A 15,468-nucleotide genomic window follows, 5' to 3' on the forward strand; every position below is an offset into this window, starting at 1 on the left:
CCTGTGATAAACCATAATGGAAAAGAAGATGAAAAAGAATGTATATGTATATGTGTAATCACTTTTCTGTGTAGCAGAAATTAACACATTGTAAATCAACTACACTTCAATAAAATAAGTTTTAAAAAATTACTGAGGGAGCCAAAAAGCTTCTGTTTATGGAGATTAAGTATCTATATTTATCGTATCTGAAATTAAAACTAAGAATTTTTAAAAACGCAAGCACACATTTCCTTGGCTGTCACAATGACAGTGTCAACACATGCCATATAGCCTCTGGAAAATTCCACCATGCACTCATGAGATGAGACTGAAAAAGGAGAAAAATGTCTCAGTATTATTATTACAAATACAGTTTTGACTCAGAGCCCTAAGAGGACAGGTCTTCTGAGCACATTTTGGGAACTGCTGCACCACGGGAATGAAAACAGTAAGTCAGACATCACAGATCACGTGAAGAATCTCACATGGTGACTAAGCCCCAGCTTTGCTGAGTGTGACAATTGAAGAAAGGCTTCGGGTAAACGAAGAATAAAGTCAGGGTCTAGCCCACACGTCCTTTCTTCCTTCCAAGCTGGTCAGGAGGGTCAGACTGCCAGGTCATGTGCAGTCAAGACTGTCGGTCTCTCCCCACTCCAACGCCAGTGTCCCAGATGCCTGGACAGCTGGCCCCGCTCCTCTGGGAAGCCTGGTGGAATCTGGAACAGACACTCCATCCAACTGTTGAGAGTCTGACACCCTCAGCCTGAGCCCGTCTCAAGCCTTCCCACTCTTCCTCTCGAGGCCACCCAGCTGACAGGCCAGGTGGACACAGGGCTGCCCCAACCCCAAACACACGTGCCAATTCCAGGACAGGCCTGTGTCCCTGAGTCTGTGTGGCGAGCAGGGGCCTCGGAGGGGATCTGGCCGGGCCAAGGACTAGGGCAGTACATGCAGCTCCAAGGCTTCGCTTAAAGCCTGGCAACGAGACCAGGCTAAGCCCCGCTGACCCCCTGATCACCAGCTCAGGTTCACACCTGAGTGCGTGTGCGCCAGTCCCGGGGCAGGAGTGCAGGCACAGACCCCCTGCCCGAACAGCTCTAGGCTGGGAGGGGAGGGGGCAAAGGGAGGATGACTGACAGACAGAAACGTGGGCACTTACAGGAGGGCTGAGGAGGCCGCCTGCCTCCGTGGTGTTAACAGTGGGAAATCGGAGACCTCACAGAGTAACAGAGATTCGGGGCCTTGATTCAACCTGTAACTCTGGGCAAGTTCCTTTGAGAGGTTACAGAGGAGCTTAGCTTCTGAAAACAGGAGACCTGACTACAGACCCCAACTCTCCCAACAGCAGTGTGCCCTGGAGCTGGTAAGCTGACTCTGCTGACCCCTGTCCTTACCAGGGAGATGGAACAGCGGCAGAAACCGCAGAGGGGGAGGTCAAATACAATGTACATCATATCGCATGTTGAGCACAAGGCTTGGCATACAACACCGAAACCTGGGTACTGCTGTTACTTTTCTCTTTTAAGGGTTCAGCTGTCAAAGACTAGACCAGCTCTCAGGCACTTCCTGCCTCATGACACCCAGGGAACTCAACACACTGCCATGAGATGCTCTGATCAGAACAAGGCAGCAAAGTTTCAAGACGCTCTTCAGTGACCGGGCTCCACGGCCCTGCTGCAGGAGCAGCCCCACTGGCACCCCGAGGGCCGGCAGCCTTGCAGGGCAGGGCGGAGGCGCCAGGAAACCTGGGCTGTGGTTTGGCTGGACCACTCACTCACAGAGAAGTTCTGCCCTGACTCTGGGCCTCAGTTTCCCCGTCCGTGCACCTCAGAGCTGGACTAAATAAGTAGTTTTCCAATTTCAAGATATTATCACCAGCAACAACTTTTTTCCCCCCTAAACAAATATGGAGGAATACTTTAAAAAGATAAAAGAGGGCAAATCTGGTTGAAGAGGAGGCTGAAGTGCCTGAAGCAACACTACCCTGGGTGACTGACTGCAGGTGGATAGTCTCCAACTGCTTTGAGGACGGAAACTTACAAGACTTCTCCAGTTTTAAAAGGTTTCTAAGGATGGCTCTGCTTTCGCCTTGTTTACTTCTGATACTGTTTTCTGCCATCAGGAGCAGACAGGATGGAGTAAACTCAGCTTTCCAGAGCGTAGCTTTTGGCTGATAACGACTTTGGTCCCTGCCCACCCTGGAAGTTGATGGGCCTTTAAAAAGGCAAGCCTTGTTTGCCACAGCTCTACCCACAAATCCCGCCAAGTTCAGGGGAATGACTAAAATGATATAAAACTGGCTGCAGGGACTTCCCTGATGGTCCAGTGTAAGACTCTGTACTCTCAACGCAGGGGGGCCTGGGTTCAATCCCCGGTCAGGGAACTAGACTCTACATGGCACAACTAAGAGTTTGCATTCTGCAACTAAAGATCCCATGTGCTGCAACAAAGACCATAGATCCTGAATGCTGCAGCTAAGACCTGGTGCAGTCAACTAAGTAAATATTAAAGGAGAGGAAAACCGGCTGCAAAGGAGGAGAGGCCAACTGCGTCCCTGGGCTTTTGTGAGCCGCTGGGCCTGGAGGAAGGGGCTCTGGCAGCCTGTCTGAGGCCGCGCCGGGGGTGGGGGGTATGCTGTGATGGCCAAAGCTCCCCTGCTGACCAGGAGCGCCCAACGGGCCCCCCTTACTGTACTGTCCCTGTCCTAACTCCCCGCAGACCGCCTGCAGAGAGCCCGCTCGGCATCCCGGGACAACCTCCGGCCGCGGCTGTCCTGTCCTGGGCAGGCTCTCCCTCCCGGCCCTCCTCAACCAGCCGCGTGGCCCTGAGCAATCGCCACGGCCGGTCAGAGGCCAGGCCTCCTTGCCCCCCGAACAGCAGTGGCGACCCTTCCCAAGCTGACCACCTGACATGGTTGAAAAAAACAAACAAGAACACTGGTGAAACAGCAGTCTGGGAACTGAGCAGGAAAGTTTAAGGGGAAGGAGTATAACTTATGCTGAGACGTAAGGCTGCCACGAGTCGACGTTCAGTGCCTCAAATCCCAGAGGATAAAGCTCTGTCTTATGATCCAGTCTTTCATGGGGTTTCAGGGCAGGGGAGAGTCACGTCTGAGTCACAATCTCACCTTTGGAAAGAGTAGCTCACAACTACCAGGGCAGGACGTGGACTGGCTGGTGCCCACACACATGCCAAACCACTGCAGCCCAAGCCATCCGGGGCCTAAAGGCAGCCCCAAGAGCCTCAGGCAGAAGGCCAGGGCTCCGCTGTGACAGCCCATGCGGTCTCCACCTGTCCAAAAGGCACCCCAGGTCCTCCCTCTGTGCCCAGGATTCAGAGAACACCCCCGAACGTTTCCAGGCCATTCTAGAGAGAAGAGCACCTCTGAGCCAAACCCCAGACCCTGAGATAGCTCGGAGCCCCCCACCAACCGAGCCAGGTGTCTGAGTTCTGAGGAAGTACTTCTGACACACACACACACACACACACGCCTCCTGAGGGCCCCCTGTCCCCTGGCCGCAATCTCCCTATCAGCGTGACCAGGGGATCTGGGGAGGTCTCCACGCCCCCTGCAGTCCCCGTACTCACACGGTGGCCATGGCTGCAGACCTGCAGGACAGGGAGCCAGAGGAGGTGAGGCCCGCGTCCCCACCAGGCCAGCTGACCTGACAGTAGACTCTGGGAAGGCAGCGACTCGAGTTTTAGACTCTACTTGAAACCAAACAGGAAAAGGAAGCTGAACCAGAGACAAAGGGGAAACAAGCCCCAGTTAAGAACTGAAACCTAGGTAGAAAACAGCTTGCAGTAGAGTCCCCCAGTGTGGGCGGCCTGAGCGCATCAGGCTGCAGCCTCCAGCTCTAGCACTTTCTGCAGGGCCTGGGCGGGTGGGCGGGGTGTGGAAGAGGTCAAGGCCCAGGCTCTCCACCTGTCATGACTCAGGGGCCCAGCGCCGATGGCTTCCTAGGCGCCTTCGGAAAGGCACCTGGCCCATCCTCCACCGCGTACACACGCCATGACGAGATTACAGCTGGGGAAGGCTCTCACATAAACTCCGTACTTCTGTTAGGGAGACCCTTATCATGAATGGTGACATTTCTGTCATCGGTGGCCTGAAAGGAAAATATCTGAGGGGTGATGGAACCTGGCTTTGTCACTGGCTGGTTAAGGGAACCCGGGCTTCTGTCTCCTCCGCTGTTAAATGGGGTTAATCACCCTGAGTCCGCCTGTCTCCACTGGGTTCTCAGCAAGGTAAGAGCCATTCCCAAGCTTTCATTCAGAAGTGACTGAGAGCCCTCCAGATGTCACACACTGTGTCAGAACCAGAGACAGAACACCAACGAGAACGGCAGCTCCTGTCCTTGATGGGCTTTTACTGTTCGGAAAGGAAGCGACTGGCAGGTTGGCAAATTGATGTGTTAAGATGTCATTACCGATACAGCAGAAAACAGCTGTTCCGGGTATGGTACAAAAGAAAGGGTGCTTCTCACTGGAGAGCTGAAAGCACAAGTCAGTGAGAGCTGAGTGTTGAAAATGCACTTTCAAAGGATTTCAAAGATACACATCTGCCTTTAAAATCAGCTTTAGGTTGCAAACCACAAACTTTGACATACTGTGTTTTTTCTCTTAGTTCAAAATATTTTCTATTTTCCCCGTGACTTCTTTTATCTACAGATTATTGAGAAATATTTTGTCTAATTTCCAAATATTCGGTGTTATCCTACTTCTGTTATTATTATTTCTAACTTAATCCTACTGTGGTCAAAGAACATACATAGGACTCTTTCTTCATTTTTCCTGTATGACTTCAATCCCTTTAAATTTATGGAGACTTGTTCAACTGCCCAGTAGGTAATTGCTCTTGGTGACTGTACTACGTGCACAAGAAAAGAAGGTGTGTTCTGAAATTGGGTGCAGGGTTCTAAAAACGTCAATTAAGTCAAAGTGCTCAATAGTGTGGTTCGGATCTTATGTCTTTATTGGTTTGTTGTCACCACTGACTTATTTCTAATTTTTGTATCAACTGCTGACACAAGGGTATTAAAATCTTCCACCATGATCGTGGATTTGTCCATTTCTGTCAAATTTTTTCCCCATGTATTTTGTAGCTCTTGTTAGGTACGTATATTTTTAAGGCTATTCTATCTTCTGGATGAACGGCCCTTTAGATAAATATGAAATGCCCCTCTTTATTGCTAACACTGTCTTTACTGTTACTCTATCTGATATTAATGCAACCATTCAAACTTCCTTATGCTGTTTGCCTGGTATATCTTTTTCTGTCCTTATTGATTTTCTACTGTGGCTATAACAAGTTACCACAAACTTACGCCTTATAACAGCACAAATTTATTACCTTAGTTTTGTAAGAGAATAGTAGGCCAGCCATCTGACACTGATCTCATGGCCTCACTGGGCTTGACCAAGGTGTAGGGGAGTTCAACAGGCTCTTTTGGAGGCTCAAAAGGAGAATAATTTCCTGGCCTTTTTACAGCTTCCAGAGGCTACCTGCACTCCTTGGCCAATGCTAGACATATATATTATGCAATAATCACCAAAATCAAGCTAATGAGTATATCCATTTCTACCTTTTAATTGGAGTATTTAGTCCGTTTACATTTATTGATATGTTTGGGTAGAGGCCTATCATTTTGCCATTGTTGCTGTTTATCTCATTTGTTTTTGGTTTTCCTGTTACTCCTTTCCTGCACTCTTTTGGGTAAACTAAATACTCTTTAAAATTCCATTTTAACTTTTCTATACTATTGACTTTTTAGCTATTCCTCTTTACATTATTTTTTAGAGGTCTTTCTAGGGATTTAAATATACATTCTGAACTTTGCACAGTATACTTAGAATTAATATTACACTAATGTAAAATATAAGAACTTTACAACTGCATAAATCCACTTCCATCCTTAATGGTATAGTAGTCCTATGTATTATATATTCTCAGTACAATGTCATATGTGCGTATCTATTTTTTAATTACAAAAAGCCTTTATAATTACCCACATGTACTTATCCTTTACAGCAATTTTCACCCCTTCCTGAGCACCTGGGTTGCCTGGTATCATTTTTCTTCAGACTCAGGAACTGCCATCAGCATTTCTTGTACATCAGGTATACTGGCAATAAATTCTTACTCTTCTTTTATTAGAATATCTTTGTTTTGCTTAATATACTCAAAGGCATTTTTTTTTTTTCTGAATAGAGAATGTTGACTGTTTTTTTTTCTATCAGTACCCTAAAAATGTTGTTCTACTGTCTTCTGGCATCCACAGCATCTGACAGAAGTCATTCATCATTCATACAATTATTCTCTCTATGTAATCTTTCTTCTGGCCACTTTTAATATTTTCTCTTTTTCTTTGGTTTCCAGCAGTTGTGACCATGATGGGCTTAGGTGTGGTTTTCTTTATATTTATCCTGCTAGGGGTTTACTAGAATTCGTGGATGTTTAAGTTAAGGCTTTTCACCAAACGTGGGACATTTTTGATAATTATTTCTTCAAACAATTTTTTTCTGTCCCACCATTCCCTTTTCCCTCTCCCTCCAGAATTCTGATTATACATATGTAGACCTCTTGTTATTATCTCACAAGTCACCAGGGCTGTTGATATTTTTCAGTACTATTTTCCTGTTTTTCAGATGAGATGATTCCTATTGGTTAGTTTCCAAGTCCACCAACACTTCCTGGTGCTATCTCTGATCCACCTGTAATCTAATCCAGTCAATTTTCTGGCTGGGCCACGCAGCTTGCAGTCTCAGTCCCTTGACTAGGGACTGAATCTATGCCCCCTGCTGTGGGAGCATGGAGTCCTGACAACTGGACCACCAGGGAATTCCCTCATTCAGTGAATTTTAAAACTTTATTTCTAGGACTATAATTTCCATTTGGCAAATTTTTAATAATCTCCATTTCTCTGTCTCCATTTGTTTGCTCTTTTTATCCAACATTCCCTTTAAGTCTTTGAACATATTTTTTTTTTTTTATTAGTTGGAGGCTAATTACTTTACATCATTACAGTAGTTTTTGTCATACATTGAAATGAATTAGCCATGGATTTACATGTAGTCCCCATCCCGGTCCCCCCTCCCACCTCCCTCTCCACCCGATCCCTCTGGGTCTTCCCAGTGCACCAGGCCCGAGCACTTGTCTCATGCACCCAACCTGGGCTGGTGATCTGTTTCACCCTAGATAATATACATGTTTCAATGCTGTTCTCTTGAAACATCCCATAAGGTGAACATATTTTTATAACAGCAACTTTGAAGAACTTGTCTGCTAGTTCCAACTTCAGAGCCACCTGTCTACTGATTTTTTCCCTTAAGTATAAGTCATATCTTCTGACTGTACATCCATGAATTTACACATTTGACATTGTTACGATACGCTCAGAGTCTGGACTATGTTGTCTTCCTTTAAAGGTGTTGAGTTTGTCCTGGTTTTTAGGTAAATTATTGGCAGGTCCTTTTAGTGCTATCAAGCTTGGATTAATTCTTTCTCAAGTTATAGTTCCATTCTGACTTTAGTCCTAGGGTATCTCCCTTTCTCAAGGGCACAGTCCTTATTCCTAAAGTGTAGCTGTCCTGAGGTCTCACCTGGATGCCTAGGTGCTCAGTGAGGCCTCTTCATTTGGGCTGACAGGCATCTCTAGCATCTCCCAGCACTGCATGACCTTTGGCATCATTCAGCTCTCAGCCCTAAGGAAGGCTATCTGTGCTGGGTCTCATGGAGAGTCTCACTCTCTCACTCTACTCATTCACAGCCAGCCCCCAGCCAACAACCAGAAGTGAATCCCTACACAAAACTCAACCTGGCTTCCTCTTCCCTATTTCCTTGCCCTTGCAACGTCCAACTATTTCAGGAGCTTGGAATTGCAATATCTGAATGTTGAGCTCACTAAGATCAACTTTTAGCTTGTGTACCACAATTCTGTGCCAGGACCAGAAGGAAACTCTAGGTACCCCACCTACTCCATGGTGGGGCTTATCATGGGGGCTTCTCCACTCAAGAGCACTGCGCTGCCTGTTTAGTGCCTGACAACTGTTAAGAATTTAATATTTCATATGAGTTTCAATATCCTTCTAATAGTAATTTTATATGTTTTGTTCAGTTTCATAGTTGTTTTTGTCAAGATGACAAGTCTATAACAATTACTCTGTCATAGCCAGAAGCAGAAGTTCATTATGATTATTAAAGTACCAAAGAGCATTATTTTTCATTTCCTGAGCATTTCCTAAAGATACCAGTCTGAGTTTAAATATCATTATTGTGGAAATGTGCCTTTTACTTTCATCCTTCATTTCGTCTGTTCTCCAAACATTTTTCTACTCTCTTTTCTTGGCTTCAATAAACAGGTAACAGGTAAGAGTGAATTTTGGGGGGCATTTTAAAAAAACCCTCTACCATCTGGCTTTAATACAGCACTTGAATGGAAGAATTATGAGATGGCACAAGAAATGTGGAAAGATCTATGGCCAGAGCATTTTGAGATGTGGACTCCAGGCCATGCTTCATTATTGGCATGCTATAGGTCCTTGGGCATTCACTTCCTCCACTTTTGACCTAGCTGCCTCATGTTCAATGAAAGGACTGGTTATATTAATAACGATGGGTTGCAGGTGCAGCACCAATTTCTAAGTCAACTGTCAGGGAAATAGAAAATGTTGGAAAAATAGGATAGGGGTTGTTGACACTTGAAGAGCAATTTAGTGAGACAGTTAAAAAATGTCCTGTTTAAGGTAGCACCTTATAATGTGTTACTACGAATTGAGCTCAGCACCTAGTAATGCTGTTCTGAATATACTAGGTACAGGGTAGATGCTGACTGCATGAATAAATATATGAATAGAGAAATGAAGCCGAGGGGCACCAAATCTCACATAGGATATTAAATGCTAAGGCATATGGCTCTTGATCATGCTCAATAAATGACAACTATACTGACTTGAGTTGAAAGAAGTATTTTCTATGTGGCTAGATCCCAAAAGGAAGCAGAATGGTTGAAAACAAATTAGGGAGCTATACTAAAAGATAGCTTATTTAGGAAATGTAGTTAAGATCTAGTTGCTGTGTGGTTTAAGTCATCTGTTGATTTTAGTTTCCTTTTCTCTAAACAGACTAATCTCTCTTCTACTCAGTCTTGGTGGGATATTTGAGCATAAAAGCGTCTTTGTTTAAGAAATACAGAAAAAAAATTATGCTTATATAATACTGGCTTTTCATGAGAATTTGTGTTAAAAAGAAGGCAGAGTGTTCTGAGTAGAAGGTCCTTGTGTCCTAGGAGTAGAGAAAAAGAGGACAGAGAAATGACTACACAGAATTAGTGGCCATCACTGGTGCCCTTCTTCATTTCTTTATTCATATATTTGTTAATGAAATCAGCATCTACCCTGCACTGACTATACCCTGAGCAGCGTGACTAGGTGCTGAGCTCGATTCGTAGTAACACATTATAGGGTGCTTCCTTAAACAGGACATTTCATAACTGTCTCACCAAATTACTCTTCAAGTGTTGAGAGCAATCAGCAAGGTTCATGACCAACTGCAGTCAGACTTTGACATCTAAGACCCAATTAACATACTGCCTCTTTAATAAGGCACTTAATGCCCCCCACGCCCCCAGAGAAAATCATTCCTGCTGCTGTGTTTCTTCAGTACTTAATAACATTATCAATTTAGTTGTCATAGATGATTTCCTTTAGGTAGGAGCTACTATGTTTTATTCATCTTTTATAACCACCTGTGCCCAGCATAATTCTTGGTACATAGTAGGTGTTCAGAACTGTTCTGCTGCAGAGACTGGGATTAAAAGACATGAATTATTGGTGGTACAGAGAGGATATAGATATGGTCTTGTTTTTCAAACCTAAGCATTTGGAAAGGGAAGAGCTGGGCTTTGTCTATATGACTATGGTGATCTGCCCAAGGAACTTCCATCTCAGCTAAAGTGAAAATGTCAGTTGCTCAGTTGTGTTTGACTCTTTGTGACCCCACAGACTGTACCTCTATCCAGGCAAGAATACTGGAGTGGGTTGCCATTCCCTTCTCCAGAGGGTCTTCCTGACCTAGGGATCAAACCTGGGTCTCTGCATTGCAGCAGATTCTTTACTCTCTGAGCCACCAGGGGAGCCTATCTCAACTAAGCTCCTGGCCAAACTCATCTGCAGCACAAGCTGCAGGACTAGTGGGCAACTGAGCATTCCAAGAAGACAATGAACTTACAGGGAAAACTGCAGTATCTCTAAGAAGTGTAAGCACTATGAAACAAAGATTTAAAAGAAAGGCTTCATTTAAATGATGAAAACTGTGATATATAATAAGAAATATGTATTTCCTTTGTCCCTGTCTCTGGCTCCGTGCTCTCCAAATTCTTGGAATTTCCAAAGGATAAGAGCAATGGAGATCTGTTTCACCCTAGATAATATACATGTTTCGATGCTGTTCTCTTGAAACATCCCACCCTCACCTTCTCCCAGAGTCCACAAGTCTGTTCTATACATCTGAGTCTCTTTTTCTGTTTTGCATATAGGGTTATCGTTACCATCTTTCTAAATTCCATATATATGTGTACCAGCCCAGGTTGGGTGCATGAGACAAGTGCTCAAGCCTGGTGCACTGGGAAGACCCAGAGGGATCGGGTGGAGAGGGAGGTGGGAGGGGGGACCGGGATGGGGAATACATGTAAATCCATGGCTAATTCATTTCAATGTATGACAAAAACCACTGCAATGATGTAAAGTAATTAGCCTCCAACTAATAAAAATAAATGGAAAAAAAAAAAGAAAAACAAACAAACAAATACACCAAGAAACTAAAAAAAAAAAGAGCAATGGAAGCATTCCTTGTTATAATACTTGGTCTTTTAGTCTTCACTTCCTGAAATAGCTTTGTGTGATAAAAGTGAAAGTCTTTTGTTATTGATAACAAGCACCTTTCAACCACCCCTGAGTTTAAGGTAACGAAGTGACTTTTGGAAAGCCCTAAGGGAACCATCTTAGGTTGTAACTTAAAATCCACAGCCTCTGCTTCCAAGAAGGCTGAGTTCAGTAATCACTGGCTACTGATGTACTCAATCATGCCTATTTAATGGAGCCTCCATAAAATCCCCAAAAGGCAGGGTCTGGAGAGCTTCCAGGCTGGTGAAGAGAATGTATCCAGAGTTGGGCGGGTGGGACAACCTCAACACAAGGACAGAAGCCCCTGTGCTCAGGACCCTTCTGGCCTCTACCTTTTATATCTTTACATCTGACTTCATCTGTATCCTTTCATCTCCTTTGTAATAAACTGGTTTCCTGAGTTCTACAAGCTCTTCCAGCAAATTAACTGAACCCCACGAAGGGGATATGGGAGCCTCCCATTTATAGCCAGCTGGTGGGAAGCCCAGGTAATAACCTGGATTTGTGGCTAATATCTGAAGCGGAGGTGGGCGTGGGTTGGGTGGTGACAGCCTTGTGGGACAGAGCCCTTGACCTGTGGGATGTGATGCTATCTCCAAATAACTGTAGGACACCCAGCTGGTGTCACGGAAATTCTTCACGTGTGAAAACCTCACACATCTGGTGAAGCAATGGTGGTCTACAAATAACAAATGTTGGACAGGGTGTGGAATAAAGGGAACCCTCCTACACCTGGTGGAAATCCAAACTGGGGCAGCCAGCATGGAGGACAGCAAGGAGGTTCCTTAGAAAATTAGAGTTCCCATACAACATGTGATGCAGCAATACCACTCCTGGGCATGTATCCAGAGAAAACTCTGATTTGAAAAGACACACGCACCTCAATGTCCACAGCAGCACTATTTACAGTGGGCAAGACACGGAGGCAACCTGAGTGTCCATCAACAGAGGAACAGATGAAGAAGATGTGGCCCACATATATGACGGAATACTATTCGGTCATAAAAAAGAACAAATTAATGTCATGGGCAGCAACATGGATGGACCTAGAGATTATCACACTATGTGAAGTAAGTCAGACAGAGGAAGACAAATACTGTGTGATATCATTCACACGTGGAATCTAAAACATGACACAAATGAACTTATGTAGGAAACAGAAACAGACCAATAGACATCAAAAGTAAACTTATGATTACTAAAAGGGAAAGAGAGGGGAGGGATAAATTAGGAGTTTGGGATTAACAGATACATACTAGTATGCATAAAATAGATAAACAATAAGGTCCTATATAGCACAGGGAACTATATTCTGTATCTTGTAATAAATTATAATGGAAAAGAATCTGAAACACACACACACACACACACACACACACACACACACATAACTGAATCACTTTGCTTTACACCAGAAACTAACACGGCATTGTAAATAAACTATACTTAATAAATAAAAATTTAAAAAGTGAAGCAGTGTTGTAGTAGTGAGAGTAAATGAAACACATAGAAGCTTTTCTTGTGGATAAACCACACCATAGGAAACACTTTGAAAATTTAACAAGCGTAATAAAATCATTGGAAATATCAGGGAAGATACAATTATAAGGTGGGAATAAGCTACGAGAAAGAAGAACCAAGCAATTTTTTAGTGTAAAAATATAACTGCTGAAATAAAGAACTCAATGGGCAGCCTCAGCAGAAGAACTGACAAGAGATGAAAAACAAAAAATCAGGCCACACAACTGACCTAGGCTCCCCTGGAGGCTGAGATGGTAAAGAATCTGCCTGCAGTGTGGAGGATCTGGGCTGGGGAGATCCCCTGGAGGAGGGCATGGCAGCCCACTCTAGTATTCTTGCCTGGAGAATCCCATGGACAGAGAGAGCCGGCGGGCTACAGCGCAGGGGGTCGCAAAGAGTCAGACAGGACTGAGCAACTAACACAACACAACGAAGACACATCAGGAAGGGAGAACACGGAGAGGAGAAAAGTGCCAATTCCCGTGAGAAGGGCATCCGAGAAGGAAAGAAAAAAGATGAAGCATCTGGAGAGACAATGACGGGATTTTTCAGAATCCAAGGAGGACCTAACAGCTTAGATTGAAAAGGCTCACAGGGTGACATATAGAATTGATAAATAAAACACGTTAAGTGTGCATGTGCACGCACCCAGATTATAATAATATTTACAAACATCAGACAAAGAGAAAATTCTAAAAAGTTTTCCAAGTGTAAAGTAAGATCACCAATAAAACAATGAAAATCAGACCAGACTTCTACATCCTAGCTGCAGTAAGTCAATAGGATGTTATCTTCAGAATTCTAGATGGAAAACCTTCGATACCTGCATTTCATACCAAACTTAACTATTATTTGAATATGAGGGGGAAATGCATTCTCAGGTATATAAGATCTTAGTTTACTAGGTACAGATCTTACTTCGAAGAACTTTTGCTGGATATATTCCAGCACAAAAGAACATTTATGAAGGAAGAAATAACTAGTTACAAAAAGTGGGAGCATATAATTTAACACTGTTCAGCCATAAAAAGGAGGTAGGTACTGACACATGCTGTGGCATGGGTAAGCCTTGAAATCATTATGCTTAAGTGAAGGAAGCCAGATATGAAAGGCCACACACTGCAGGACTCCATTAATACGCGAAATGTAAAATTCACAGAGATAAACTCAGAGATAGGACAGCAGATTATCACCCTCACAGTGGTGGTAATTTGTGTCTGAATCTTAATAAAGGTGACTGAGCGACAACAGTGCCACTGAAAAGAAAAGTTTAATGTTACTCACAGTTCCCCCCGAAACAAAAGGTCTGGTACTGCAGAGGCTCCCGTGCTGCTCCGCAGGCAGGAAGGAGCGAGCGGAAGGCCAGGGGCTGCAGCCTTTCTCGGAATTTCCGTGGGGAAAGCAGAGCAGGGTAAACAGACTAGGATTGGCTGGTTTGAATAATTCCAGCAGGCTGTGGGGCCCAGAGAAGATTTAGGGCAGGAAGAAACACTGGCTTGGTGTGTGAGTCAGACAGAGGAGGTTGAGAGTATGGACTGCAGACTGGCTGGTATGTACACGAAAAGTGGACTCGCCAACAAATTTACTGCCTCCAGGAATTAGCCAGCCCTGGGAAGGGCACTCTCTCCTCAACCAGCAAGAGCCTCTCCCCACAAAAAAAAGAATTTAAGAATATAATTAATATGGGGGGAGGGGAGGGAGGTATGCGAAGAGATGACTTAATGAGTATGGAGTTTCCTTCTGAAGTGATATAAAAAGGTTTTGGGGAAAAAAAAAGGTTTTGAAACTACAGAGTAATGATGGTTGCAGTGTTGTAAAAAATATCACTTAACTGCAGACTGCAAAATGATTAAAATGGTTGCTTAAAATGGTAGAAAAATGGGGAGGGGGGCAAAAATCTGATAAAGTTTCTTACAGCCGGAGGTTTAATTATGTTTGAGTAAGCAATGATAATCAGAAACCAATTTTTTAGGGAGTGCATTTATAATTCTGAACAAAAACTGCTTGTGTGTGTGTGTGTGCAGGGGCGGGTTACTCTGCGAGGAAGAGAGAGGTCAGAGAGCACCGCAGACAGAGGGAAGCCACAGACCCTGACCAGACTTAAAACAATGGTGATGAAAAAGAAGAGCAAGCACAGTAAGCTAGGAGCAGCAACCAGGAGAATAAAGAGAGAAGCTAGTTTTCAACTCAATTTAAGAAAATTCAGTATGTACATTAGAATGGGGTGGGGGGTGGGGGTGGGGAAACAAGGAAAAAACAGTTAAAAATAGAAAACACAGACTAAGAAGAAATAAGTGTATTATTCTAGTCCCCCAGTTTTTCTGCTTATGTACCCTCTACAAATATTTAGAAAAATTATATACCCTGCTGCATATTTTTAAGGCAACATCTATAATTTTTCATGGGAAGCGTGGTGACCCGAGGACGAAAGGGCAGATAAATCCCAGGAGGGTCTGGAGAGACCAGACCCTTACCGTCCCTCCCACCCCCATGTTGTGACTGTTAATGGAACAGTATACCCTGTCTCCCCTCCCACCCCAGAGGGAGAAGGCACCTGCCCTACTCCTCCCCTTACCAGCATACATGCCTCATCCAATCAGCAAACGACCGGCAAGACCCCCATCCCACACCCTGTACCCTGGGTGTAAAAGTGGACTAAGGACCCCTGTTCAATGTCGGTTCTCCCTTCAGCGGGCCTGCTGTTTTAACAGCGTCTCTCGCTCTAATAAACTTTATTTCCCTCTCATTCTGTCTCATGTCTGGAAATCATTTCCAACCCGCACCCGGACCAGAACAGGAAGTGGTGATCGCAAAGGATTTAATACTTAGAAACATCAAACATGGTTTATGTGCATTAAATATGCTAATATTTATAAATGCAATTTAAGATGTGAGCTTAAGTTCTTTCAGTTTAAGAAAAAGGTCTGCCCTGAAACTTCACCGACAGAGTCTGTCTGTTCTATCAAACTGTCCAGCCACATCAGTTTCACCTTCTACTCAGAAAAAACTTGACTAATTTTCCAACTCTAACATGCTTATCCATATCACAGCGAGAGATTTCTT

General features: G+C 44.2%; 1 protein-coding gene across 4 annotated transcripts in view; it reads right to left on the reverse strand.

Moving 5' to 3' along the window:
• Nucleotides 1-15,468, reverse strand: part of EVL (Enah/Vasp-like) — a 143,057-nt gene that overhangs the window by 59,050 nt on the left and 68,539 nt on the right. The window contains exon 1 of one of the 4 annotated variants that reach the window (XM_020913432.2): nucleotides 3,571-3,704. The exons of the other annotated variants lie outside the window; for them this stretch is intronic. Within the exon in view, the coding sequence (XP_020769091.2) occupies nucleotides 3,571-3,581 (11 nt within the window). The 5' untranslated portion in view covers nucleotides 3,582-3,704. Of the gene's footprint in view, nucleotides 1-3,570; nucleotides 3,705-15,468 lie in introns of those variants that run through there. 4 annotated transcript variants of the gene reach the window in all.

Source organism: Odocoileus virginianus, chromosome 16 (genome assembly GCF_023699985.2).
Source record: "Odocoileus virginianus isolate 20LAN1187 ecotype Illinois chromosome 16, Ovbor_1.2, whole genome shotgun sequence".
NCBI lineage: Eukaryota > Metazoa > Chordata > Mammalia > Artiodactyla > Cervidae > Odocoileus > Odocoileus virginianus.